The sequence below is a fragment of the Micropterus dolomieu genome, linkage group LG13 (assembly GCF_021292245.1).
Source record: "Micropterus dolomieu isolate WLL.071019.BEF.003 ecotype Adirondacks linkage group LG13, ASM2129224v1, whole genome shotgun sequence".
Classification (NCBI taxonomy): domain Eukaryota; kingdom Metazoa; phylum Chordata; class Actinopteri; order Centrarchiformes; family Centrarchidae; genus Micropterus; species Micropterus dolomieu.
Window position 1 is genome coordinate 8,822,282 of NC_060162.1, and position 27,720 is coordinate 8,850,001.

General features: G+C 38.5%; 4 protein-coding genes, 4 non-coding genes and 1 pseudogene across 9 annotated transcripts; 7 read left to right on the forward strand and 2 right to left on the reverse strand.

Annotated features, from left to right (window-relative positions):
- Nucleotides 1-5,848: 5,848 nt before the first annotated feature.
- Nucleotides 5,849-5,957, reverse strand: LOC123982407 (annotated as a pseudogene).
- Nucleotides 5,958-7,298: 1,341 nt separating this feature from the next.
- Nucleotides 7,299-12,810, forward strand: rpl7a (ribosomal protein L7a). The gene is made up of 8 exons (XM_046067097.1): nt 7,299-7,336; nt 10,473-10,593; nt 10,781-10,930; nt 11,236-11,376; nt 11,645-11,724; nt 12,019-12,149; nt 12,499-12,568; nt 12,674-12,810. The coding sequence occupies exons 1-8, from the start codon at nt 7,322-7,324 to the stop codon at nt 12,776-12,778; spliced, it is 813 nt and encodes a 270-aa protein (XP_045923053.1). The 5' UTR covers nt 7,299-7,321; the 3' UTR covers nt 12,779-12,810.
- LOC123982415 lies at nt 10,641-10,714 on the forward strand. The gene has a single exon (XR_006827968.1). It is a non-coding gene; the product is annotated as a small nucleolar RNA SNORD24 (small nucleolar RNA).
- On the forward strand, nt 11,077-11,146 carry LOC123982416. Its single transcript, XR_006827969.1, has one exon. It is a non-coding gene; the product is annotated as a small nucleolar RNA SNORD24 (small nucleolar RNA).
- Nucleotides 11,496-11,568, forward strand: LOC123982414. The gene has a single exon (XR_006827967.1). It is a non-coding gene; the product is annotated as a small nucleolar RNA SNORD36 (small nucleolar RNA).
- Nucleotides 11,799-11,874, forward strand: LOC123982413. The gene has a single exon (XR_006827966.1). It is a non-coding gene; the product is annotated as a small nucleolar RNA SNORD36 (small nucleolar RNA).
- Nucleotides 12,811-13,344: 534 nt separating the features above from the next.
- Nucleotides 13,345-18,997, reverse strand: LOC123981873 (surfeit locus protein 1). 2 transcript variants are annotated; one of them, XM_046067095.1, is made up of 10 exons: nt 18,879-18,997; nt 17,107-17,170; nt 16,927-16,993; nt 15,938-16,065; nt 15,763-15,845; nt 14,559-14,750; nt 14,383-14,455; nt 13,915-14,077; nt 13,688-13,769; nt 13,345-13,556 (listed from the first exon to the last, which is right to left on the reverse strand). In XM_046067095.1, the coding sequence occupies exons 1-10, from the start codon at nt 18,980-18,982 to the stop codon at nt 13,496-13,498; spliced, it is 1,017 nt and encodes a 338-aa protein (XP_045923051.1). In that variant the 5' UTR covers nt 18,983-18,997; the 3' UTR covers nt 13,345-13,495. The 2 variants fall into 2 exon arrangements, with proteins under 2 accessions (XP_045923051.1, XP_045923052.1); XM_046067096.1 differs by lacking the exon at nt 18,879-18,997 and adding an exon at nt 17,714-17,726.
- surf6 (surfeit 6) lies at nt 17,273-21,353 on the forward strand. Its single transcript, XM_046067094.1, has 4 exons — nt 17,273-17,497; nt 19,091-19,309; nt 19,475-19,557; nt 20,597-21,353. Exons 1-4 carry the CDS (start codon nt 17,410-17,412, stop codon nt 21,278-21,280), a joined length of 1,074 nt encoding a protein of 357 aa, XP_045923050.1. The 5' UTR covers nt 17,273-17,409; the 3' UTR covers nt 21,281-21,353.
- A 1,031-nt stretch (nt 21,354-22,384) lies between these two features.
- kyat1 (kynurenine aminotransferase 1) lies at nt 22,385-27,240 on the forward strand. Its single transcript, XM_046066597.1, has 13 exons — nt 22,385-22,646; nt 22,727-22,785; nt 23,887-24,034; nt 24,152-24,301; nt 24,579-24,665; nt 24,799-24,924; nt 25,077-25,197; nt 25,283-25,359; nt 25,442-25,531; nt 26,060-26,246; nt 26,355-26,431; nt 26,582-26,668; nt 26,776-27,240. Exons 1-13 carry the CDS (start codon nt 22,575-22,577, stop codon nt 26,833-26,835), a joined length of 1,341 nt encoding a protein of 446 aa, XP_045922553.1. The 5' UTR covers nt 22,385-22,574; the 3' UTR covers nt 26,836-27,240.
- The last annotated feature ends 480 nt before the right edge of the window (nt 27,241-27,720 follow it).

Below are 27,720 nucleotides of genomic sequence, written 5' to 3' on the forward strand. Positions count from 1 at the left end.
TATTCTCTTTATGTACATGTTGAAGGTGGATATGATATACAGGTACACATACACATACATGCATATATGTACACATGTACACAGTGTGATGAAGCATAGTGCAAAGGATGCTGGAAAAAATAAATAAGAGCCAAGACCTCAAGACCTGAAGTAGGTGTATTGGTATACAGTATATACAATATGACATAGTATGAACAGCACTCAAATAGAGAATGGTGAATAAATAAATAATAAGTGGAAACCAGTAAACAGGTGACTGATTAGAGACAGAGTTACTGGGTTATTGCACAGGAATTGTTCCTGACACTGTGAGTCAGAAATCAGCTGTTCATCAGAGTGATGGCTTGTGGGAAGAAACTGCTTCTGTGTCTGTGTCTGTCACATGACCTTGGTGTGAAAGACCCAGGTTCAATTTCCACTGTAACCCATCCACCAATGTGTCCCTGAGCAAGACACTTAACCCATCATTGCTCTAGAGGCGTGCAACCTCTGACATGCATAGCAATTGTAAGTCACATTGGATTAAAGCATCAGCTAAATGTAAATGTAATGGCTGCTTCATAAAGGGTTAAATTATTGTTATCATGATTTCAGTAGCCTATCTATTAGTTTGGTACTGTAATACTGTGTGCTTCAGGAGCTTTCAGAGATGATTGACAGACTGTTACAAAACAATAGATACAATGCTATTCGTGTGATTGTTTCTCAGCTGAGATGGCACTACAGGTGTTTCGTGTCTGTTTTCCTTCAAACTTTGAACTTGTGAACACGTTATCGTGAGTCCACTCCTTGGACTCAATCATTAACTTACTGGTGCTCAATTTGATGGCTTGCAACTAAAGTAGAGGATCAGACAAAATAGTGTAGAGTTAACCCATCAGCAGCGCCTACAGAGTGAACCTATTTCATAACAGACCAGGTACCTGCATGATCAGCCTGTTATGGTGCTCTTCGTGGACGATGTCCATCAGCAGATGATTCATCTGAACCACCCACACAAACCAGTGTCAATACAACACCAGTCACTGAATAACATGTCACACCATGTGATCAAGGTGTTAAAAATGTGCTATCACTTCCTAATATGCCATTATTTATAAAGGGTTTCAAATTACTTGGTTTATTTAAGTTAACAAATCATTTATTAATGATTTATATAAGTAGAAAAACATGGGAACAACTTTTAGGTTGCCAGATTCTGAAAAATGCCAATGACAATGAGTGTATCCTTGTGTATTAAATTGTCAAGGGCTGTGTTTAGAGAGTGTTGCGAGATGTGTGTGAAATGGGAGGTGTATGTGCATAAATATAAAAAATGGAATAACAAGATGTACAAGTTAAGTATCTACATGTGCAGTTTTGTCGGATTTGTGTTGTACAAACATTTACAGGTGGAGATGTTTGGGCGAGTGCAGAGTCCTGGAGTGCTGACGACGTGTCTGCAGTTCAAATACTGAGCTGATCAATCGAGGGTTCCTGGGCCAATCGGCGCATAGTACATGTCAAAACAGTAGTCCACAAACCAATTGTTGATGTCACTGTATTTAATTATTAAAAATGCTGCAGTAAAATAACTTGACAATTATCACAAAGGTCCCTGGGATATGTTGTACAAGAATATGGTGGTATTTGCTGATAACTATAGTTAACAATTTGAATATGGAATATTAGCTTTGCTATGTGATTTGTTAAAAAATGCTGTAGTGAACGATCAATAAAGTAGAGACAGCTGTATGTACTGCAACAAAGGAAAACAAGAATATAAAAAATGTCCTGCTTTAAACATCCTTGGTGGCCATTCAAGTATAGATTCCTGAGTTTACGAGGTGCACTTGAATCCTTGAATGCTCCATGAAGTCCCTGTTGTTGCCCATAAGCTTTACCGTAAAAGGTGATGTATATGCGCCATCAATCTTCAAGTGTAACCGTACATCTCCGAAGTGCAGATGGGGTGACCACAGTGCAAATTCCGAGCCGATCATTCGAGGTTTTCTGGGCCAATCGGCGCACAGTATGGCTGAATCCCAATCTCCACAAGAATGAACTCAGGGACTCTGAGGCGCGTTCCCGGGGAGTCCGTGAGGGCTCATCAAGTGCATGAGTGCTCTCTCGCAGTCTTTTTGAGTCCTTTATGCAGGGGAAACCTGGGTAAAAAAAAAAAAGGTCCGGAAAAGTCTCCCTGCTCTGCCAACTCTCTGACAAAGCATTTGTCGAAGGCTCTGGATCTGGAGACTGTCTTAGTAAAAGTAGCCAATTACTCCCGTAAAAAAAACTACCCTCAAGCGAAAGTATAAAAGTAGGCTACTTGGTTATTAAACTACTCAATGTAGGCCTACAAGTTTTTACGTATTCATATTATTTAGTGTTTGCAGGCCAGAGAGCATCTCTTGTTGGTGCATCAGGTTAGCAATATGCCACTGTACAACATGGTTATTTCTAGGGGATGGACTTTGCTTTGCTTGTTGGCTATCTTTAATTGAGCTATTTCCTACAATTATTTTGCTTTTTTTTATCTAAAGAAAGGTGTGGATAAGATCTGATTTTACTATTGTTGTCGGTGTTTTTTATTATGGACATGGCCAACCAAACCACTTGCTTTGAAAATTAAGGGCGCTGATAAGGTTATTTGCTTTCCGACAGCACAGCCAATACAATATGATTATTCCTAAAGCAACTATGTAGCCTACCTAATCTTTTCAACAAATTATTGTGGCAATAACACCAGAGGTGCTCGTTGTCGAATGAAGTAGGCTATTTACTCTCTCCCTGCATCTCAATCCTGAATAAATAGGCTAACAGCTGGTAGCTTACTGATTAAAAGCCAAGATCAATTTCACCGCAACATTTTATATAATGGATTCAACGCCGGGCATCAAATAGCAACCTGTCAATTAGAGAAAATAAACAGGCTATTTTCGCAATGCGAGAGCATTCTCTAAATAGCCTATAGGCTTATCAGAATACTGATCTATCTTAGATGTTACGGTGTGTAACTTACATGTGTTCTGCAGGCAATATAAATACGCCATTAATGGAAAGTAGTATTTCTGCCGGCTTGTGAAAGGGCTATGTAGGCTGCTTTCCAACAGTTACTGGATTTCGGTTACATTAGTACAACAATGAAGCCTGAAAAGGCAGGCTATTAGGCCTAGCCTGATTTTGTAAATATCTGCATTTGTCCAGCTCATTAATAGGCCTATCTGGCAGAAGCGCACAGCTCTCTTACCCCGCGCGCACTCAGCTTGGATGCCAGCTCGTTTCGGTTATTGGAGCATTCATAGGCTGGTTGATAAAAGACTAAAGACTACTTAAGTAGCCTAATGAAGGTATGAATGGGAAATGTAGCCAAGTAGATTACTGGCCGAAAACAAATAGGCCTACTCGAGTGGAGATTAAACTATGGTTTTAAAAAAAGGAACATGAAAAGATGCCACCGACTTCTTTAACTCATTTGTGTGACTTCTAAGGAGTTATTACCCACGCCTGCCGACACCGGCATCTTCACTGGTGTCTCCACTGGTCGCGGCAGAAGTAGCAGCAGCACCAAAAGAAAAGTCATTTTAATTGTAATGTAATTTGAGGCACTTTGCAAGCGACTTCTTCTTTATCCCTTCCTCAACTTTTCAGCACCACCTTTGCGTTTCCGCTATGGAGGACCAAGTCTGCCACAATCGAAAATGAACACAATTTTTTTTTTTTTAAATGCTCAATAAATAAATAAATAAACATCCTACTAAATGCAGCAAAAATACATTTAAAATAAATGGAGATAATTAAATTAAACAATAAGACAAATTGATATATCTTGTTTAATTTGGGTCTTGGAACATAAGATGTTATTGCACAAATAAGTCAACTTAAAAACATTAAAAGTTACTTATTGCAGCCTTTTATCATGCAACAACAGTATGCTAATGTTAAACTGGCAGCACTGTGTGCATGCGACTGAGACAGAGGTAACTTAAATTACTACTTAATATTTATGATGATATTGTACAAAAAGTAAAGCAGAGTTTTTTTGTTGTTGAGGATTAATGTTAGTAGCCATAGAGCCAAGGCTATGTTCAGACTGCAGCCTTTAATGCTCAATTTAAATTCATTGTTGTACAGTTCACATTATTGTTTAAATGTGACCCATATCAGACTCCAGTGTGTACTGTCTACGGCCTAAAAGTGACCTGCTTGAGCAGAAGAATAAAATGACATCACACACAGCATGTTGTTATACAAAAGTAAATAAGAAGCCACAAAAATTTGCTCCAGTAGCTCCTACTTGCTAACACTCCCGATTTTCACGAGAGACTCTCGGATTTCATTACCCTCTCCCGGTTTACTCCAGGGGTCACCTCTCACAAATTATGAATAGGCTAAATGTTCAAAACTTGCTTTCCTTTCCATGACATTCATCACTGTTTCTGGTGCTGTACAACAATGTAGCGTATGCCCCACAACTCTCTCTGGCTCACTCTCTCTCTCTACTGCGTCTTCTGGATAAGTAGCATGCACATAACTCAGAAGAGAGCTCACGACCTGGTTGATTTCAGGTGTAAGAAAGGGAATTTGTGAGCAGAAGATAGCAAAGTATAGAGAAAGAAGAGAGCCACATTTCTAATAATGGCTTTTGTGGAGCATAAAAAAAACTTATGTGAAATGACAAAAGAATTAGATCAGCTTAGGTCAAAATAGCTTTGATCAAATAATTAAAAAAATTGTGATAAAACAGAGGAAATTTTTAGTTCAGTGAGACTATTGGACTAATAAGTCATATTGCTATGTCTTGTTGTCACCCGTACTTGATGTTAGGCTGTATCAAACAAAACTTCTTAATTAATAATGATTGCTAGCTGAGTAATGTTAGCCTTCCGAGTGAGTGGGAGTGTTAAAGTTTGTGTGAGAAAGAGTGTGTGTGAACACACCGGGACACACACAAAGAGACATCTGTAAATACATAAGATAGCTTTTGTTTTTTTTAAAAAAACAAAACATAATTTGCCTTCTCTATGTAGAACAATGTAACATTGTGGGAACTGAACAAAAGCAAGCAAACTAAATGTACGACTCACTCTCTGGTCTAAGTTTGTGTGGTTGGTTTGTCCAAACTAATGTTTCTATGTATATAAATGAATGTGGATGTTATGATGGTAATCCACATCTTTAAAGAGCCTTTATAGGATAAGCTCTTTCGCTTATGGCCATACCACCCTGACCAACTTTATGGAGATGCAGATTTCATTTTCCAACAGGACTTGGCACCTGCACACAGTGCCAAAGCTACCAGTACCTGGTTTAAGGACCATGGTATCCCTGTTCTTAATTGGCTAGCAAACTCACCTGACCTTAACCCTATAGAAAATCTATGGGGTATTGTGAAATGGAAGATGCGATACGCCAGACCCAACAATGTAGAAGAGCTGAAGGCCACTATCAGAGCAACCTGGGCTCTCATAACACCTGAGCAGTGCCACAGACTGATCGACTCCATGCCATGCCACATTGCAGCAGTAATTCAGGTAAAAGGAGCCCCAACTAAGTATTGAGTGCTGTACATGCTCATACTTTTCAGTTGGCCATCATTTCTAAAAATCCTTTTTTGTATTGGTCTTAATATTCTAATTTTCAGAGATACTGAATTTGGGATTTTCATTAGTTGTCAGTTTTAATCATCACAATTAAATGAAATACACATTTGAAATATCAGTCTGTGTGTAATGAATATAATATCCAAGTTTCACTTTTTGAATGGAACTACTGAAATAAATCAACTTTTTGATGATATTCTAATTATGACTAGCACCTGTAAGGTGTCCACTGAAGCAGCGGCGGCCTCTGCTGCTTTTAAAAAGGAAAAAGTTTACAGCACCTGGTATTCCCAGGCGGTCTCCCATCCAAGTACTAACCAGGCCCAACCCTACTTAGCTTCCAAAATCAGACGCGTTCAGGGTGATATGGCCTTAAGCAGGAAAGGATTTCACGAAAAGTCTTATAGATGTCGACCATCATGACCAGCCATGTTCATTGAAATTACATGTACCTGGTTACACACTTGACAAGTTTTTGTAGATGAACATATTTGTGGTGATCAGGTTTCTAATCAAATTTTATATTTTCATTAAGTTGCTAAATGTCCTTCCTTCTTGTAAGCCTTTAAAGCCTTTTAAAATTGTCAGAAATAAAACCTCAGTTCTAAAACAGTCAAATGTCATGTCACAAAAGAGGACGTAGGATAGTTTATATTATACATTTATGCTTGTAGGCAGTTTTCAGAGGGACAAAGCTTTTGGCAGCATGATGCAGATGGCTTGACCTGTGTCTGGTTTGATGACTAGTATGAGTGTGTACACAGTTATTGGACAACCCCTTCACACAGAGGCATTAAAGTCAGGGTGAAGTGTATGATTTCCTGCTGCCAAAGGTAGGATTACTTTTTAGTTTGTATTACAATCTTGCCCAAGTATGTTTTTCCAATGATAGACATAGGTCATCTAATTGCGTCCCTTGGTTGGCCTTATTGGTACACGTTTAAGCAATGATAAGTTATTTTCCAATATCCTCTCTACTACAGTACCCTTTTTTCTTTTATGAAAACTGTTCATTTCATAGGCCAACCTCGCTAGTCGCCTCAAACTATTCCCCTGGACAAAGTAACAATGTTGTATGAACAGGAGAGACCGCATTACAGGTTTAGGTCAAGACAGTTATGGTACATCGCACTCATTGCCGGCCTTAGCTATGTTTCACCTCTTTCAATTAGAACTGGCCCCGCCACGAGCGTGTGATGGACAGGTGTCGACGTAATAAGAACTTCTTGATCATAAAGCCTAATAGTAGGAGGTTCAAAATGAAGAGGTTGCCATCATGGGCATCTGGTCAGAATGCAGAGAATAAGGCAGAAAACACCAATCCTCTGAACAAAGTTTATTTCTTCAATACAAGGGGTTGAAAAGACATGATTAGAAACTTAACCACATGTCCATCTCAAGGAAATAAGTTACAGTTCCATATAAAACATGAACGTAGGATAAAGAGTGAAATAAACTTCTCTTACAAGATCAGCTGTCCCATGTGAAGGTCAAAGACTGAGTGACAGGGAGTGCAGTCTTTAAATAAAGTGTATTCAGGTGAACTCAATCAGGTTAATGAGGACTGACAAAAAGGTGAAAACAAGAGCCAGTCAGTGTTGAGGTAAAGACAGGAAAGGAAGTGAGGGAAAGGAAGTTAGGTACATAGAGGAAGGATGTCAAGATGAGTATAAAATAGAGACCAAACAGAGCAGCCAATGAAAGATGGGTAAAGAAGGAATAAGAATATCGAAAAGGAAAAAATGAGGAGAGAGACAGTGAGACAATTCAGGAGTTGTTGCTTTTCTTGTCACAGGTTTGGGTTGGTGGGGTGTGTTTTGTGTTTATTTTCTGTGTTCATTCCCTGCCCTTGTGTTTACTTCTCTGTAGTGTGTGTGTTACTTTGGTCATTTGTTATTTCATCAAGGTTTCCTTGTTATGAGTTCATTCGTGTTTCAAGTGCTGTTTCACTGTCTCTGTGTTCTTTGCTTTGGTAGGTTTTGTCAGCAAGTCACTTATGTTGACTGTGTTATGTTTCATTTTGTGACTTTGTTCCTTATGTGTTTCAGTTAGCTTTACTTCTTGTTTTATTTTGTAGTTAGTCTGCCCTAGTGTCTCATGTCATGTTGTCTAACCCTCACCAGTGTTTCTCCCCTCACTTGTGTATTGAAGTGGTTGTCTGTTTATTAGTGGTTGCCAATTCATTGTGGATTTGGTTGTGTGGATTTTGTTAGTTTCTAGTGTTTCCAGGTGATATCCTGGAGGAAGAGAGGAGTAAGGCCCGGACCCAGATGAGAGCAAAGATGACATGGTCAATGCAGTAGTGGACATGTTGGGGAGCGGTGTCTGAGGATAGCTTGTTGCTCAGCGTTCTGCTCATGAGCAAATGCCTGCATGTCCGGGTGAACATGACTACATCTAGACTGTAAACCTCTCCAGATGTGGCCATGTTCACTAGTAGTATGAAAACATATAGATAGTATTATAGATAGATAAGTAGATGTTTGTGTATATGTTTTATATGTTCACTTGCTGCAATGTTCTTTTACTTGTTCTAATTTAAATGTAACCGCAAATGTAAAGGCCTTTTTGCTTTTAAGTGATATTGTTAATAATATAAACAATACACTGTGGCTTTCAAGAATAGATTGCCTGGCTTGAATTTTAAAGTAAATACAGAGAGAGAGAGAGGCCACAGAGAAGTGATAAACTGCTACTTCAATGAAATATTAATCATCATGGATGGAGACTGTCCTGTGCCCTGGCTCCAAACTTTCCCCAGACATCCAGGCAATGATACAGACACTCAAAATCAACACTCATGCCGGTGCAAAGGGTCTCGTTGGCCGCCTGCCAGTCAATCAGGGCCCAACTTTCCTAACTTGTCCCATTATTAAAATATTGTTTATGTTGGTTTTATTGCACCATAATAGCCATTAGAGTAGACCATAGTGTGTGCAATAAATAAAACTGACCCAGTGTGATGAGTGATGTCACAGGGTTAGTCAGGGCCAGGAGTCGCGGGGAGGTTCAAGGGAGCCTGACCAAATCAGCCGCTAGGGCAGCTGATTTGCAATAATTGACCACTATGCTTATAATGAAGGCATTGTGGTCCAGTGGCCTTTCTGTGTGGAGTTTGCATGTTCCAAAAATAGTAAATTAAAAGAATAACAAGAGAAACAGCTTTCTAAATTACTTCTTCTTCTGGTACTATAGTATCACTGATTGGCTGGATTTTTATTAACAACTACATATATATTACCTTTTTAAGTAAGTATTAGAATCTGAATCAGCTTTATTGCCAAGCAGGTCTACACATAGCAGGTAGAAAAATATAAGAAAGATCAAGAACTGCACATCAAGTAGTCATAAATATATAGTATGATATTTACAATAAGATGATAAGATGAAAATATAAAAGAATAATAAAGGATATGGACAAATAATAAACTATTAGTGACTAAATAACTAACTAACTAACGTATTATATATTGCATTGTATATAACATAAACCACAAGTTAAGTACTTACTTAATACATAATGTATTATTTACTTTGATATAAACTACACATGTAACTTATAATACTGTAATTTCTTTTAAAAGGTGGAAGATTGAAGAACATCTCTACCGTTGAGAATGACCATGACGTACATAGCATATACAGTCTATGATATTAAGACTGTATTGAATCACTGATCCAGAGTCAGTATCTATATTTTTAAGAATACAGCTCTTGTGCAGGCGAGCAGCTGTGACATCTGACTCCAGATCGGTGATATTTGAAGCCACGCTACCACTGTGCAAGCCTCGCGGTATTTACGCTACCCAGAATACCTAGGTATTCCTTTCTGCCTGAACCGACATGGTGGGTACATAGCTGATTCTTCTGAGAAAATATTCAAGCCATTGTATCTGCTTGCATCCCTGTATACATGGTTATTCTTAGATCATAGAATGTACATATGAAGTCTTTGAAACCTGTTTGTGTATATAATGTCGATATTGAGCGTCGATGTTGTGTGGATTTTGACAAAATTTGATCAAACTGACCCGAGTGTAGCCGGTACGAGTAGCTATCAGGGGGCTAAAGCTAACGTTGTTGAACATGCTTGATTTAAGGAGGAGGTTTGCGCTGGTATTTTGTTATTTTCCGCACTAATGTAAACGGTTAGTATTCGCATCGTAAGTTAAATTAACATTGTGACTAATGGAAGTAAGTTACAACGGGACTTATAACGTGTTGTAGTGGTACAGAAGTATTAGTATTCAGCTAACGTTAACGGGCCCGAGCGCTGCTTGTTTGCACAAATGGTGACATTAAAGTTAGCAGTCGTACCTCTAATTACGTCATGCTTTAGCGTGTTTGGTAGCTAATGTTAAAATGTCTTGGTTTGTAAACTACAACTTTTAGTAGTAGCAACAGCTAAGCTAGCTAACGTTACGTCGTCTTGAATTCGGTTTGTATGGCGAGCTAACAGCAGTGTGGGCTGATCAACATGGGGATTTGGCTAGCTTGAGTCATCGTAATGCCTTTTGAGTTTTTAGTTATATCTTTTGGCTTGATGACACTGACAACCAAAAGGTCTCCAGACTCTAATACTTTAAGTAATTTAGAAAATAGACAATAGTAACGTTAGGTATGGAGCGAGGCTAACCTGCATGCCAAGCAGTGGATGCTAAAGCAGGCATGCTGGAAAATTAGAACAGTACAAGTAGCATTCATGATCATGTTATGGTTAAAATCCATAACAGAGCTGTTTCTCATTTGGGCAAAACATTTTAGATGTATTTGCTTTAACAAGGGTGATGCTAGAAGCATTAATTTGGGCACAGCTGAAGATTCAGACATTAACTTTCTTGGTGACAAAGTAATGTTTGCTAATGCTCCCCAACACTGTTTTCTTCTCAACAGCCTAAGGGAAAGAAGGCTAAGGGGAAGAAGGTGGCACCGGCCCCTTCTGTGGCCAAGAAACATGAGGCCAAAAAAGTAGTCAACCCCCTGTTTGAGAAGAGGCCAAAGAACTTTGGCATCGGTAAGTAGCCCTAGGTGGTGAATTGGGAGATCTGGGGATTTTAATGGTGCAGATGATGTAAACGAATATTTGCTATCTTAACAACACTGATGACAATTTTCCCACCAAGATCGCTGATGCACGGTAGATTGAAAAACAAAATACTTTAGTTTGTGGTCAAATGCTAAATATTTGTCTTCTCCCACAGGCCAGGATATACAGCCCAAGCGTGATTTGACACGCTTTGTGAAATGGCCCCGTTACATCCGCCTGCAGAGGCAGCGCTCCATCCTCTACAAGCGTCTGAAGGTTCCCCCTGCAATCAACCAGTTCACTCAGGCTCTGGACCGCCAGACCGGTAAGCTTCAGAAGTTTCTGGTACAAGGGTTGCACCTTGTTTTTTTTTAGTTGGTGCTTTTTTTTGAATGGCTGCCTGCAAAAGAAAGCTGTGGGGGTGTTTGTTTTTTTAAATGGTTAATGGGTCCTTCAGAGTACCATAGTATTTGCAAATGATGTGAAAGAATATTTGCTATCTGAATAGCCGTGCTGACATTCCACCAAGATCACTGATGCAGTAACTTGAAATACTGTTTACTTGTCATGCTGTAAAACAAAACCATGCAAGTTTACGTTAATTTGTAATGTACTGTCTTCCCCCTCTAGCCACACAGCTGTTCAAGCTGGCCCACAAGTACAGGCCAGAGACCAAGCAGGAGAAGAAACAGAGGCTGCTGGCCCGCGCTGAGCAGAAGGCAGCTGGAAAGGGAGATACTCCTACCAAAAGGCCCCCTGTCCTCCGTGCAGGTGAGCAGGAAAGAACTAAGATGGTGTAATTGATGGATAACAACTTAGTTCAATTCATTTGAGTTCCATTGAGAAACTATTTTAAAGTTAATTGTGCAGTCGTATCCAACTTGGCTTGAATGCAATGATGACTTGAATTTCTTCACCTGAAACATGCCCTGATGTTTTTTGAGCTTTTTAACCCTGAGCATTGGCCAAAATGACAAATTGTGTTAGGGCAGGGTGTTTACTGATTAGAGGTTAATTAAAAATGTTCCCTTTCCTACAGGTGTGAACACTGTCACTTCTCTGGTGGAGAGCAAGAAGGCCCAGCTGGTGATCATTGCCCATGATGTGGATCCAATTGAGGTACGTGTCCGTCATTATTTTGGCAGCAATGGAACTTGACACATTGGGTACAGTTCAATCTAGAAAGTGGTCACTGGCAATGATGTATGAATTTCTTCACCTGAATCCTCTATGTGGATCAAACACACGAGCTTTTTAACCCTGAGCAGAGACCATAAACCCAGAATACATGTTTTGACCACAACAGTTATTGTGGACATCTCACTTTTTGGTAATTTTATTCTCTTAGATGAAGTTAAAAATGTGTTCCTAGTATACAAATATTAACTCCTGGGGGTTCCCCTGCTTTTATAGCTCGTCGTCTTCCTGCCAGCTCTTTGCCGCAAGATGGGTGTCCCATACTGTATCGTCAAGGGCAAGGCTAGACTGGGCAGACTGGTGCACAGAAAGACATGCACTTCAGTTGCCTTCACACAGACAAACCCGTAAGTATGCATACAGACTGAGCTGTGCTATGTCAAAGTGTTAGACGAAATAAGATTTTTGGCTTCTCGACTAGTAACGCAGCTGGATCTTCATACCTGGCTAAAACATTTTGGAATCTTACTCTAGAGTGTAGTAACCTGTCTCACATCAAGTTCACGTCTTGAAATACACTCTTCAAAATATTATTAGGGCATTTCTGCAGCAATTTCCAATAATTAAACTTTTAAACCAACATATCTACATTATCCTCTTTATGAAGTTGACATGATTGATTTGAATCAGTAAGGTTTTGCAGCTCCATCTCTGAATGGTGTCAGCATTGTATAAACTAGATTTGTTCTTTCTCAGTGAGGATAAAGGTGCTCTTGCCAAGCTTGTGGAAGCCATCAAGACCAACTACAACGACAGATATGAAGAGGTGAGCAGTAATTTCAGTCATGTCTCTGCATGAGTAAATTGCGTATTGATATCAAAGAACAAGTTGCACCAATTTAACCATTTCCAATTAAACCTTGTTTTCCAGATCCGTCGTCACTGGGGAGGCGGCATCATGGGCCCAAAATCCACAGCCCGCATCTCCAAGCTGGAGAAGGCAAAGGCCAAGGAACTGGCAACCAAGCTTGGTTAAATTGTTTGGAATAAAATAAATTTATGTCCTAATAGAGTGAGACTGTTATTGTTACAACCAAACGTAGTGTTTTGGAACAAAGTTGCAACTGTAGATTTAACACTGTCAGAAATCAAAATGGTGTTTCTTAATTGCAAGTGATGAAAATTACATTGCAGTACTCTGATGCATGACCTGTAGGGTATAAGTGATAAGACTACAGCAACAGTTGATCTACTGATGGGGTTATCTAAATTAGAAATGGTTGAGTTGGGATACAGGAGTGTGTGTGGTGTTTAATTTTACAAAGCAACTCATTGCAAAGGCAGCAACACTTAATAGATTTAAAACATTTGAAAGGAAATCTAACACTTTATGGAGGTTGTTAACTTTAGAAATATTAAGGTGTATAAACCATTGACTTGAATCAATGCTGTGGATGACTAGAGTTGGTCTATTCAGTGAACAACTGAGAATCCATGAGTTTTACTGAAAGTAGTTCTCCAGCTGTGAAACAGTTTCCCGGTTCAATGTCTTGTTCACTGTAGACCAACTCACATTTATAAGTGTAAAAGAAAAGAACGAGCCAAATTCTATTTTTTATTAATTACATTTCAGGAGAATAATCCAGCTACTTACATATAGGCTGGAGCTAATAAAGTACATCCAGTAAATGAGAAGTTTGCGACATTTCAGTTCATTTGTATAATTATTTCATTGCATGTAACCAGATCACACTTAAATCTTCTTGACAAACTTGGCAAACCACATGTAGGAGGTAGCTGCACACAAACCATACCTAAAAGATTGGGAAAAAAAAAAACAAGTCGTGAAATAAATATATATATATACACACACACACACACAAGTTTTGGCAGCTTTAGACAGTCTGTCTCAGAAGTGTAGTTCATCCAGAAAGTTCCTACTTACCATGTCACTATGTACTGCATGTGTTCATTCCTCAACGTGACTCTAGTCTGTCCACCTATTGGTCCACCAGGAATGGTGCTGCCTGCGTGATACAATACACTTTAATTTACTTGTGCACCATAACCTTTTCTTTATGCTCACCTGTAGAATAATTATTAAGTGTATGAATCAGTCTTGTATTTAATGTGATATTCAATATGATGCAGTTGAGTCAGAGATCCTCTTACCAAAGTCGGCATCAATGAAGATGGGCTCAGCTCCAGTGACACTGGACATGGCCTCCAGGTCTCTGTAATGCCAGCGGTTTCTCTCCACATCATTGTTCGGTACAAAGGGTTTGCGAGTCTCTGTCAGCCTAACGACCCCAACCACCTCCACCTCACCTTCCACCTGCACAGAAGCGCTACATTTTGTAAAATCCGTCTGAATAAGCTACAAAGAAATAATGTAAGCATGACTGAAGGAGCTTAAGGTACTGATGTTTCCCTTCATATAAATGGTTTTGTGAGGTTTGTTGTAGCTGAGACATTACATGGTAAGGTTACCACACCTGAAGTCTTGTAAATCGTGTTGCATTGTGGGTAATTTTTTTACTGTCCAATGTGACTCTGACAATGCTATAAGAGTGTAATGCTAAAGCAGTGGAGTCCTCTTAAAAGAACATACTGATGTGTTACATCATCTGAGATAATAACCTGTCCCTTCGTCCTGGTCTCTGGTCGTATCTTCTGCCTTGGAACATATCCTCTGTTCACCAGGATTGTGATGCTGCAGGTGAGGGCAGAGAAGATGTTAGTTGTAAGATGACCAAGAAGTTAGTATTACACTACAGGGTTAACCCAGTGCCACAGCATTGTATCTGTTGTCTCACCCGAGGTCAGTGCAGTGAAATGGAGTGATGACATTTGCACCGGTCTCTCCGCTTGAAGCCAGCCTGCCTGCCTCTCTGGCCTCTTTCTCTGGGTCGACTGGGGAGCGGGGCAGAATATACAGCTCCTGTGAGTGGTCGTACTGTCCACGCACTCTCACCCTTCTGTACTCTAGGCTATTCAGCTCATGAGGACTAGGATCCAGGGAGAAAAATGACATGCACATTGATAGGTAACATAGACATAGATTTTAGGGGAGGGGGGCAAGGACAAGTGCTACCCTCAGTTGTGCAATGTTTTAGGCAGTTGTGGGAATATGCTGTAAAGTAAGAATACTTTCAAAAACAGAATATATTTATCAATTAACAAAATGCAAAGTGAATGAACAGAAGAACAATCTAAATCAAATCAATATTTGGTTTGACCACCAAACAGCATTCATTCTTCTAGGTACACTTGCACAAAGTCAGGAATTTTGTAGGCATATCATGTATATGATTACACAACTATACCAAACAGGTGCAAATGATAACCAATGAAATATGTAGGTTGAAACCCAACCAGTAACTGAAACAGAAACAGATGGAATTCTTCAATTTTGTTGCCACTTGCAATGAGTAAAAAGAGAAAAAGGTTATCTTCAACTTTTTTTATTTTGTGAGTGTATTTCTCTTGGGTGTATTAATATTTCCACAAGTAAAAATAAATGTTTTACTTGTTTTTACACACAGGTGCTAATCTTAATAAAAAAATTAACTCTCTCTCTTTAACCCTTGGCATATTGGACATTTTCATTTAATTTGTCCTGACAGAGGGCCCAAGCAAAACCCGTTGCTCATTCCAACGTTAATAAAAGATCCTTGATTATATGCTCTTGTAGGTGGCTGGTACTGCCAACACATGTCTCATTTTTGTTCTTGTTTTCTTAAGGTATTTAGGTTTGAAGGTTTACAGGCAAAAAACATGAATTACGCAGAAAAGAAAAGTGAACAAATCAAACAATTTTACTGAATTGGCGTGTCACTGCCACTAGATTTCTTTAAAATAAAACTTGCATATTTCTATTTCTAAAATGCACCATCAGCTTCATAAAGCACGAAGGCATATAGCTGCATTTAGTGTATGACCTGTCTTTGTCTGTGACCTGCTGTTCAGTGCTAAGTGTGTGTAGGAGAATAATATTAAATACATCTATCATGTACTTACTCGCGAGGAAGAGGAATGGGTTCCGCAGTAGTGAGTCTTTGCAGCTCACTAATCAGCTGCATTTTCCACTGACGTCGTTTCACCTTCACAGGAACAAAAGGGTTAGAGTCCATCCAACAACAAAGACACATCAGCAGCATTATGTTTTAATGTGATAAGTAAATTAAAGCTGTACCTGCCAGGTACCAAGGCCAAAGGTGGTGGCAGGGATGAGCAGCAGGAACCATTTGAGGAAAGAGTCGTCTCCTTTCTCTACTCCGGTTGCGGTGGAGCTGGATTGTCGCCCGAAGGGAATGAACCAGCCTGGAAATTCACACACATTCACATAGAATATATGACTGTAACCACATACAGTTTTTGCTCATGAATATGACAAGAGAAGTGCAATGTAAGATTATTCACAAGAATAATTACATGACAAAGTTTAAACCTGATATTGAAGTGAACTGTTCAGTTTGTAAGGCTCAGTCTACACACTAAGACATTACTTTCATTTTTTTTAGTTTTTTTATGTTCTTGACAATTAGGGCTGGGCGATATGGCCAAAACTATTATCATTTGATATTGATAATTATCACGATAAATGACCTCCTGAGTGAAAGTTGAAGAAACCAGACGGTTAATTGTTTTTTAGACTTTTTTAGCCAGTAAACACTTCACAAATCTGAGGTAGAACATTCAAAACGATTATGATTCAATCTTTTTTCAACTACTATGCATGAATAAAATTAGGTAGAATATTTTTTCAGTCCTTTTTCCTCAACAAAATAAATATCTTAATAGAAAAATTAAGTGCAAATTCGTTTGTGATTGAAATGAATTAAACATTTATTGAACATTTGTTATATTGTTATTGAAGAAAATTATATCGCAATAATTATTGTTATTGTTTGATTGCCCAGCCCTGTCAACAATGTTAACAAATCTAATAAAAATACCATGTAAAGTTTGTTATATTGTTGGCAAAATACAAACATGACCCAAAATTGATAACAAACTTAATGTATGCTTTCTTAAAGGAACTATTGAATCTTCTGTTAACAAAATGGTCTACTTTTTTTATATGTTTCTTAATTCTAAAAATAAAGTACAAAGTTGAAGCTGGAGTTCACAGTCATGATTATGTTGATTATAGTAAACATATAAATATATATTTTTTCCTACCATCTGCACGTTTGAAGAGAGGCAGTCTAGACACGAGGAGAGTCCTCTTGATGTAAATGACATGCGTCTGCAATAACAGAAAATCAGCTGAAAATCTGCCATCACTGATAAATGACATTCACAAAACTCAAGTTTCTGTGGGATTTTACGCAGATTTGAAAAATACACCATGTAACTAACCTGTTTCTTTAGTACCGTAAGCACCCTGGTGGAATAAGCCAACGCTGATTTGAGAGAAGCCATTCTGTATTAAAACATCAACGATAAGGAGGTAAGAAATGGATGAGAAAACAACTGACTACATAACAGCTACATAAGTTATCAGAAGGGGGGCTGCTTATGATGTTACTCCTTCCGGGTTCGTGACGCCCCGCCCCGTCATGTCTTACCCACGTGTGTACAGAAATGTGTTGATATTTTTCTATCACTAAGTTCTTGTTTTTATGAGGCTATTTTAGCTGGATTAAAGGTTAATTTGTCGACATGGATCTCGCCTCAAAGGACGCGTACATTCAAAAGCTCACAAGTAAAGTCCTGCAACGAGACCAGGAGCCAAAGAAGAGACCGTTTGGTACGTAAAATTTAGCTAACTGTTTTAGCTAATTGACACCGCATTGTGGACAACGGCTTCCCCTTTTTCTGTGCTGGAATTTAAAATCATCTGTGTACTTTTATAGTTTATGTGTTAGTGTGAGAAAAGCTTTTAACACTGAATATGCTATTAAACCGCTGGGTTTTACTGCAGATGACCAAAGGAGGCGCTGCACTGTTTAAAAAGCGGGTTTACCTGAAGGGGTGGATTCAAGACAAATATAAGAATTAAGTTAGGCAGTGGTGGAACAAGTACTCAGGTCTTTAAATCGTATTGGGCATTTATTAAGCAAGAACACCAAATAGTCTCCATTTCCCCCTTTTGAGATCAGATGATTTGCGGCTTTTTGATGTTTATTTTTGTAAATGAAATATCTTTTTACACTGAACCAGCAAAACAAGTCGGTATTGACTTTGTTGACAATGTTTACTTTTACCACATACTTGTACAAACAGTGTCCCTACACTGTGTTTCTGGTGCTAATTAGAAACAGGTACAGACTGATCAAATGCAAAATCTGCTGCAAGTGTCTGTTGGACTAACACGTTACACTCATCTGTTATCAGGGAGCACCAAAGGATGCACCATCAAAAACTTCATGAACAAAATTATTATATGTTTGCCTTTTCTTCAGTCTTTTCTATTTTCTTAAATACTCTGGTGTGTGCCCTTTCAGGCCTCAAAAACATTCAAATTATACAATCTGAGAGGGGGAAATCATTTAAAGATTGAACATCTTACAATTTATAGAAATTTAGCTTGTGATGAGGGGTTGCAAGGAGATTTTGCCTCATTTAGTGGCCACAGGAGAAAAGGGTGGGGAATTACTTGATTGATTTAAAATAAATCAATAGATTAATTGATAATCATAAAGGGGGGAAAATGTCACCAGTTTGACCGTTTTTAACAGATTGACTCAGACACCTCCAAATTACTAACTTCGTCACTTTGTGAGGGCAAGTGTCACCCACAAGATCAGCTATACTTGGCTTTTGTCTCTTAGAAAATGAGGAAATAAGATGACCATGTGCTTTTGGTCTTAGACAATCAGCAGATCTGCACTGACTTGTTTTTTCTTTAAATTCAATGGCATTGTCAAAGCTGTTTATGTTCATAAGGTAAAACCTGAATACTGAATTTTCAGTATGAAAATGATGTGAACAACATGATAATGGCCTTTACATACACCAGATCTCAACCCAGTTTCACACCTATAGAAGATTTTGGACCAACATGTAAGACACTGCTTCCCCCCACCATCTCTATAAGAACACATAATATAACTAGAACTTTCATTTTCAAATCTATTTTTTGAGTCTGTGACTGTCTCTGATACGAGATATTTATCTGCTGTACTCACGTCTGTCTTGATCTCAATGAGATTACCATAAATGAGGGAATATCTTGTGGAGGAATGGTGTTCATCACTCCAATACAGTTCCACAGACTTGGCAAGGAGCACATGGTGACCTGACTCCATACTAAGACACTTAATGTTGGTTTTTCCTTTTAATTGGTACCCATCTGTGTGTGATCATTAACATCACATGTGTTGTGTTTGTCTGTGTGTAGCTTATTTCAAGGCTAAAGGTGACGCTGGCCCTCCAAAGAAGAAGAAAAAATGCAAAAAGAAGCATTTTAAAGAAAAGGGCGCCAATGAGAACACCCCTACTCCTAAATCCCAACAAAAGCCTCCACCCTCTGCTGCAGCACAGAAAGGCCCAGCCACGGCAACAGTAAATGGATCCAAAACCCAGAGCATCAAAGGATCTACAACACGGCCGCCTAAAGGTACAGTAAGTGTATTCTCTCTTATCAACATGTCTGAGAGATGATTTCATATTCATGTTTTCTCACTGTAGTGACACATTTCTTTTAGATCATTAGGTCTTTTCCTGTTAACAAAAAACATTGTTTCCTATAGTTACATTTGATTTTATTTTTCCTCTCTTAAAGGAGCAAATGTTGAGTCCAACTTCTCCACAGTTGATGTACTACGCAAGAGACTACATGAAAAGATTGAGGAGTCCAGAGGGCAGGTATGCAGTAATTAGAGCAGATAATGAAAGAAAACCACATGGAGGATTATTTATGGTGTCTGTTAGTGACAATGGATCCCAACACTATCAGAATTATACTGAACCAGCAAAACAAGTCAGTATTGACTTTGCTGAAAATGTTTACTTCTACCACATACTTGTACAAAGTCTCTATGCTCTGTTTCTGATGCTAATTAAAACATGTGCAGACTGGGAGTCAAATACAGTAAAGAAATTGTTTTATGGTGATTAATCAAATTGTCAGTTCTTGGCTGTGACCAGGCTATAATTAATCTAGCTGCTTGCTCTAAAAGTCTTACTGTTCCTGTGCCAGTACAGGCCACAGATACAAAGGTTTGGTGTCTTGATGGCTGCATTATTTTGAGCTTAACTTGGTTGGTAAAGAAGATATTTGATACACCTCATATCCCAGACACTAAACCCAGTGGAGCAGGTTATGTGCCAGAGTTCAGTACAAAGTATGCGTTCCTGTGTTTGTTTCTTCCATAGTTTATGTTTAACACACACTGCACACTAGTTAAATACTTGGTAAGTGTCTGTTGGACCAACATGTTACACTCATCTGTCAAACATTATGTCAGAATTGTACTTAAGCACAGTACTTGAATAAATGTACTTTGTTAGTTTCGACCGCCGGAATTAGGGAAGAGTAGTTGATCTACAAAAAAAATTAAGAAATTAATCGATAGATTATTTGGGGCATGAACACCAAATAGTCTCCATTTCCAGCTTTTGAGATCAGTTGATTTGCTGCTTTTTGCTGTTTTTATTTTATGGTAATCTTTTTGTTTAAATATCTTTTAGTTTGGGACTGCTTGTCCCAAATTATATGAATGATACTGAACCAGCTAAATGACTCAGTATTGGCTTTGTTGAAAGTGTTTACTTCTAACACATACTAGTACAAACAGAGTCCCTACACTGGTTTTCTGGTGCTAATTAGAATGCAGACTAGGAGATCACATGCAATATCATCAAGTGTCTGCTGGACTAACATGTTATGCTTTTCTTTTTTCAGGTAACCCCAAAGGATGCATTGTCAGAGGCTGTCCAGGCAAAGCGAGCAAAACGAAAGCTGGAACGGGAGCGCAAGAAGAGGAAGAGGAAAGAGTTTCGGATGAAGGAACTGGCTGAAAAAAGTGGCCAAGAAGAGCAGCCAGAGATAAAACAGGAAGAAAAGGATGCTCCGGCTGTAAGCAAAAGAAATGAAGCTGCCATCATCTTCAACAAAGTGGAGACGGTGGAAGAGGGATACGTAGACAAAATTCAGAAAAAGAAGAACAATAAAAAAAGCATTAAGGGCCAGATAACACCACTGACGGGAAAGAACTACAAGCAGCTGCTCAGCCGTGTGGAGGCTCGCAAAGCGAAGCTGGAACAGCTGAGGGAGAAAGACGAAGGGAAGGCCCGCGATTTGGAGACGAAGATGAAGTGGACCAACATGCTTTATAAGGCAGAGGGCCTCAAAATCAAAGATGATGAGGCACTGCTGCGCACCTCGTTGAAGAAGAAGGAGAAGCGGCACGCGCAGTTGAAGAAGAACTGGAACAAGCGTAGCGAGAACGTCATAGAGAAGATGCAGCAACGTCAGGACAAGAGAAGAAAGAACATCCAGAAACACAAGCAGGTCAAAGGAGAGAAGAAGAAGGAAAGGGCGCGTAAGAAAGGCAGAGTGCTGCCAGAGGACTTGAAAAAAGTTTAGAGGAAGTGTGTTATGGTGTTTTATGACACGAAAACATAGGTAATGTCTAAATAAAGAAAAAGTGGTCTCTTTTTATGGCAGTATGATTTATTTACATGAAGTCGCTACTGCTGCTGTGGGTATTGTACCTCCTGTGACGGAGTAATATTATGTATGTTACGGTCAATAAAATGTAATGAACATTTATTTTTGTTTATGAAAAACTAGACCAGTTTGTGGTCTAGTTTTAAATAAACATATTTAATAAATTTTCTACACAAGCAAAGTTAAATAAAACTAAGCAACAGACTTGGTGTCTACATTTTTGATCTGTACTGGTAGAAGTTAAGTTGCTGCCTGAAAGGTTGGAGATAATTTCAAAACTTTGCAAACTGATTTGAAAAATGTCCAACAGAAATATAAACTATGCACATAAGTTTTTTTTTTCCAGTGGGCTAAAATAGGTCCTTCTTCATGGTCATACAATCTCTGTTAGTCAGCTGCTTTTCTTATTTGTTCAAAATATCAGTCACCCTCTCCTTTTATTTCTTTAATTATCCGTCAGTAACACAAACCACATGTAAACGGATTTTGAAGGATAGACCTTTAGGACAAATATGAGAATCACTTGACAAAGGTTAATAGATCAAATCCTCTGGCTTTTCATTCTGCTCTGACATACACCTATTGATTAAATTCAATGTAGATGTATTGGCAGGGGAAACAGACTATAGCTTTGTATTCATATATAAATATAGCTTTTGGATTTTTAATTCCTTGTTCAATTTCCTCCTATAATTCATGCGTGTTAAAGTATATTTCAATGATGTGTTTCATAACAAATGTATTGATACAATTTTGCTTTATAGCGTAACATTAATTAAATAATTAAATAACATTAATGAAATAGACTAATTTTCCAGTTAAATATTTTTAGATCATCGATTTGATTTGAACAGCTAGACATATTAAAGTTATTAAGAAACATGGTTGTGCTTTGTTCTTCCTAAGGTAAGTAGGGGTATCTTGAAAACTAAAGCCTTTTGAGGGGATTTGTCCCTCAGCTGTTGCTCATAGAACTGGAGTTACATTCAGGTAACTACGAGCAACTCCTCGCTCCGCCCAGGCAGGAAGTAGAAATGAAAACAGAAGGTGTTTGAAGGGGAGCACGACCCCAGCACTTGTTTGAAAATTAAATAGCCGTAGGTTTTGCAGATCAGGAGAAACAACACGTTTGGAGACACCTTTAGCGCACCGTCATTCCAGCAGGAATAACTGACGGTGATAAAAGCCTGTGCGTCATGATCATCCATTGATGGGAATAATCAGAAATCTTGTCACAAATTTGACTGTAATTCGTCAGACTTCGATTAGAAACCATCAAAAGGTGGGTACAACTGTACTTAACTTAACGACACTTCTATATAACGACATATGGTTTACCTTAAGAAATTGCTTTTGTTCCAGATAATCATGTCAAGAAGACTTCATGCACGCAGAACAGATGGTGTCGATAAAAACGTTTGGTAAGTGATAATGTTGCTAGAAGAGGACACAGGTTTTGCTACCAACGATATCAAATAGTTTTTTTTATAGGCTAGAGTTTATTTATAATTGTATGCAACTGTATTAAATGAGCCAGAAAATAAACGGCTTTCTTGCAGAATCACTTAATATTGCCATTCATAAAAGGAAGTGTTTCGTTTTCCAGAAGAACACTGAACTTTAATGCTTTTTCTTTTAGTTTTGGTTCCTTGATAGGCTACTTTAAGTTTTTCATACAGGTCTCTGCTTGGATTGAGTCTAAACCTAACCGTGTTCGCGTTTTATTAGCGTCTTAACCTTTAGTATAACCATCTGATTTGTGGAGCGTGGGGGTGGTGCACAGCCTGGGACCAAGACCTTTTAATATACATATTTATACTTTGATCGAAATACTACATTTATATTGCAGCATCAGTGCCGCCACAAGAAAACATTAGGTTTGTGTCATAAGTAATCAGATTATATCATGTAATGAAATGTATCATTTAGTTTCACATTGATTTCTTTAAACTGGTATTTTTTCTTTCTTTCACTTCCCAAACATCAAACATCTGGTAGTAAATGGCTCTAAAATGGCTCTTGAATTGAACAAAGTCTTAAATTATTCTGTCCTTTTTTAGTATGAAATTGAACGACTTTCCCTTTGTGCTTCGCCAAAAAATCATGAATATTTGATCATAAAAAACAGTCACTGAGGCCATGGCAGAAATCAGACATTGATACCTAAAAACCTGGGAAATTAAGCCAAAACTATCCGCATGTTAAGATAGATATGTCTATTTATTATCTGCAGGAAAGGACCCATAATTTTAACTCATTGACTAAAAGACACACAAACAATGTTTTCTACAAAAAGAATTCATTCTAAAGCATTTAGCATTTTAATTTATTTTCCTACTCACTTTTGTATACATTAATTGTTTTTGATGAAAAGGTTGCAGGGGTACTGGTAGCTCAAAAGGCAGGGACCATAAAATGACTCTCACAGGACATAATTACTGGTCATATGCCTGTGGTAATTTACTTCTAACTTATCATTTTTGTAACAGCACTGCAGTGTTTGACCTGTTTTGCATCGACAGGGTGGAATTCACACAACTGGCAGCAGACTACAAAGCAGTGAACCTTGGACAGGGATTTCCTGACTTCTCCCCTCCCAAGTTTGTCCAGGAAGCTTTCTGTAAAGCAGTGTGTGGAGGGCCCCTGATGCACCAGTATACCCGAGCTTTTGTAAGTGTATGTAAATGAGCACGTTTCTGGAATGGCACAGAAGCACACATATTTTTAGTTCGTGTCATTTTTATCAGTTATTCAAAACTGACCTTTTGCTGGAATTTCTTTCCTCAGGGGCACCCCCGTCTTGTGAAAAATCTGGCTAAATTCTTTGGTAGGATTGTGGGACGTGAGATTGATCCTCTTGAAGACGTCCTGGTCACAGTTGGAGCTTATCAGGCTCTCTTCTGTGCATTTCAAGCTCTGGTTGATGAAGGGGATGAGGTACGAAAATCAACCCAAGTCAGGTCAAATCAAAATGTTCTATAGTGATAATTATGGGAAGTTTTTTTTTTTTTACATAAATATGTGTGCTTGACTCTATGATAAAACTCTTCCACATGGTGCACAGCTCTAGTTAAAAATATTTACAAAACTCAGTAAAACGAATGCCATTAGCCACAGGTTTAATTTTTTAACAGTACAACAGTAATGTGTGTAAGAAGGACCACATATTTACCAAATCTTTTGCTTAATAACAAAATGTACTGACAAATTTCAGGTCATAATTGTTGAGCCCTTCTTTGACTGCTACCAGCCAATGGTGCAGATGGTTGGAGGAAAGGCAGTGTATGTACCTCTGAGGCCAGTGAGTGGTTTACACCTTATTGATCATCTTTTACAAAATAGTGCTGCACATCTTTCAGCAGTTTTACCTCTCTCTTTGTGTGCATGTACTTGAAAGTATATATCAACCATCATTTTCTTTTGTTGAATTTAAGAAAGCCGAGGGCAGCGCCATCCTGTCAAGTGGAGACTGGGTTCTTTCTGCTGAGGAGCTGGCCAGTAAATTCACTCCACGCACAAAAGCCATTGTTATCAACACTCCCAACAACCCTTTAGGCAAGGTGAGATATTTACCACTGTATGTGTCCTTTTTTTAAGCCAGCCTGTTGATGCAGCTTGTCTGCTTTTCAGTTATTTAAACTGTTAAGTAACTTAACTTAATAAAATGCGTTCCTGCTCATAAACACCTGTCACACTTCCATATCCTTTGCAGGTTTACAAGACTGAAGAGCTCCAAATGATTGCTGATCTGTGCATCAAACATGATGTGCTGTGCATCAGCGATGAGGTGTACGAGTGGCTGACTTATGATGGAGCCAAGCATGTAAAGATAGGTAAGATACAGTCAGGGCGCAACACAATGCACACACAGTATAATGCTGCATTATTAATATATTATTTATATTAATATATTGACAGCCAGCCTTCCTGGGATGTGGGAACGAACCATCACTGTTGGCAGTGGTGGAAAGACCTTCAGTGCTACTGGTTGGAAGGTATCCACAGATGTTCTGAGTATTCGAGTAATGTGTTCTTTTTTTCTGCATGCTGACATGTTGACCTGCCTCTTCTTCACAGGTTGGCTGGGCCATCAGCTCTGGGCATATCATTAAACACATGAAAACCATTCATCAGAACAGTGTTTACCACTGTGCTACAGCTGCTCAGGTAAACATCACTCCTTGAACTTTTCAAATAATTTTCTTGAAGTAAAACATGACTGACCCACACACACTATAAGAAATTTGGTTCCTCCTCTTGAAATTTTTAGCAGTGCTGCACAATTATGGCGCTGATCCAAGAACTTTTACTTTACGTTCTGTCCTCAACACCAAAGTTTTCCATTTTATTTGACTGTGTGGCCATTTGACTGAAATTGTTAGGAAGGAAGCTATGTATTTTTCCACTTTTAAATCTACCTAAGAATGTGGAAAATGATTAGATTAGAAGATGAATAGATTAATAAAAATTAAAAGATCTCTACTGTTGAATTTAAGTGATTTTGGAGTTCTTACCTCAAACTACAATCTCAAAGCAAATTGACCAATAACTTTTCTACCATAAGGAAAGGAGCAGAAATCTTTGATAGTTTTTCTTCTGTTTAAAAACTACATAGGTCACAATTGTCATTTCAACTTCACTCACACCTCTGAAACTTCCCATTTTCGTCTTTACATCTATTCCTGTCTGCAACAGGAGGCAGTAGCTGAGGGATTTGAGAGAGAATACGAACTGTTCGGGACTCCAGAGAGCTACTTCCAGCAGCTGCCGGCGATGCTGCACCACAAGAGAAAGAAGCTGGCCTCGTGTTTGGAGAGTGTGGGTTTGCAGCCCATCATGCCAGAGGGAGGCTATTTTATGATTACAGACATTTCCCCCGTCAGTGAGTGAAGAACAAACATCTGTACTGGTTGCATTTTTTTCTTTTAAATCTTCTTTTTCTGTTTCTAGTCTGATTCATGTTTACCCTGGCGCTCTTTGTTTTATACAGAGGTGGACTTTAAAGACCAGAGCACTGAGGATGAACCCAATGACATCAAATTTGTTAAATGGCTAACCAAAGAGAAGGTGAATATTATGATTATTAATAATAATCATAATAATAACAACACATGTGGTATAGTTTTTTTGTTAGTGTTTTTGTGCAGCATTTAATTCTGGTGTATAGTGTATTTAGTATATCATGTTTTTCCAATATAATTTGTTTTTTTTCTGCAGGGTTTGGCAACAATCCCTGTCTCTGCATTCTACAGTCCAGAGCACAGCAAGGAGTTTGACAAATACATCCGATTCTGTTTTGTCAAGGTAAAGTCAACCTAATTGAAATGAATTAGATCTGAGCCTTCACCCTTCTCACTCTGTTGCTCTGTCAGTCCTTTTCACTCAAACAGAGACTCCCTTTTGTCTAACAGGAGGACTCCACCCTGGATGCAGCAGAAGACATCTTGAGAAAGTGGAGTCATGGACAATAAAGTATCCCACAATAAGAAGCATTATCCGTCCATTCAGATTTCACCAGGCTACTTTAACTGGCATTGGTTGCCTCATCAGTTAAAACGAGCCATATTGAGATTTTCTGCGTGCGTCACATCAGGGGTACTTGAAAGCACACGTCTACTTTCAGTTTGTTAAACTGCAATTATGAAAACACCCTTGAGTGTTCCTGTGCAATGATATTAAACAGAAAACTGTGAAAGAAATATTTTTCGATATTAGAAGCATTTCTCCGTGATTCTAAAGGATATATTTAGGCGTATTTTTTAACCTAAATGTTGTACTCCTGCTGTATGTCGTATTTTTGCTGCAGAGATATTTGTCCTGAATCAAACTCACAAAATATTCAATAAATCTTTAAAAGAATCCACATCTTTCACACATATAGCTGCGTTGTCACAGTGTCTGGCTCGTGCCATGTAAACGAATGTGTGTATTACTGTCATTGGGTGTCCACATATACAGTATGAAAAGCACTAGCCTAACAGCAATTTAAGACAAATAGAGTAGATCTAATGACAGAAATTCACATTATACTTTAAAGATTACAAAAGATGGGTGCAGAAGTGAAGTTTTGTTGGGTCCCTGTTCTTAACAAAAGCTCTTAAAGTATGATAAGTAAGTGATAAAAGTAGCTTATGGCTGGGGAAAGTGGGATATACAGATGTTTAAGGTAGACATTATTATAATACACAGGTCAGTTCAACTTAAAGGAGAATAACTTAACCTCAGAGAGGAGGTTATCATTACAAGATTAAGGTTCAGGCATACAGGTTTCCACTCCACATTATATATAATGGGGGAAAGTCAATCAGATCTATGTCAGTGGTGTAACACTGGAAGATGTAGAACACATCATGCAT

Coding starts and splice junctions, on each gene's coding strand:
- surf6 (XM_046067094.1), top strand. CDS start 17,410: ATGGATCTCGCCTCAAAGGACGCGTACATTCAAAAGCTCACAAGTAAA. Junction 19,310..19,474: donor TACAACACGGCCGCCTAAAG/GTACAGTAAGTG, acceptor CCTCTCTTAAAG/GAGCAAATGTTGAGTCCAAC. Junction 19,558..20,596: donor TTGAGGAGTCCAGAGGGCAG/GTATGCAGTAAT, acceptor TTCTTTTTTCAG/GTAACCCCAAAGGATGCATT.
- LOC123981873 (XM_046067095.1), bottom strand. CDS start 18,982: ATGTGCTCCTTGCCAAGTCTGTGGAACTGTATTGGAGTGATGAACACC. Junction 17,171..18,878: donor TCATTGAGATCAAGACAGAC/GTGAGTACAGCA, acceptor GTTTTAATACAG/AATGGCTTCTCTCAAATCAG. Junction 16,066..16,926: donor TCTCTTCAAACGTGCAGATG/GTAGGAAAAAAT, acceptor GTGAATTTCCAG/GCTGGTTCATTCCCTTCGGG.
- rpl7a (XM_046067097.1), top strand. Junction 11,725..12,018: donor ATGATGTGGATCCAATTGAG/GTACGTGTCCGT, acceptor CTGCTTTTATAG/CTCGTCGTCTTCCTGCCAGC. Junction 12,569..12,673: donor ACAACGACAGATATGAAGAG/GTGAGCAGTAAT, acceptor CTTGTTTTCCAG/ATCCGTCGTCACTGGGGAGG.
- kyat1 (XM_046066597.1), top strand. CDS start 22,575: ATGGGAATAATCAGAAATCTTGTCACAAATTTGACTGTAATTCGTCAG. Junction 22,786..23,886: donor GGTGTCGATAAAAACGTTTG/GTAAGTGATAAT, acceptor TTGCATCGACAG/GGTGGAATTCACACAACTGG. Junction 25,532..26,059: donor ACTGTGCTACAGCTGCTCAG/GTAAACATCACT, acceptor TGTCTGCAACAG/GAGGCAGTAGCTGAGGGATT.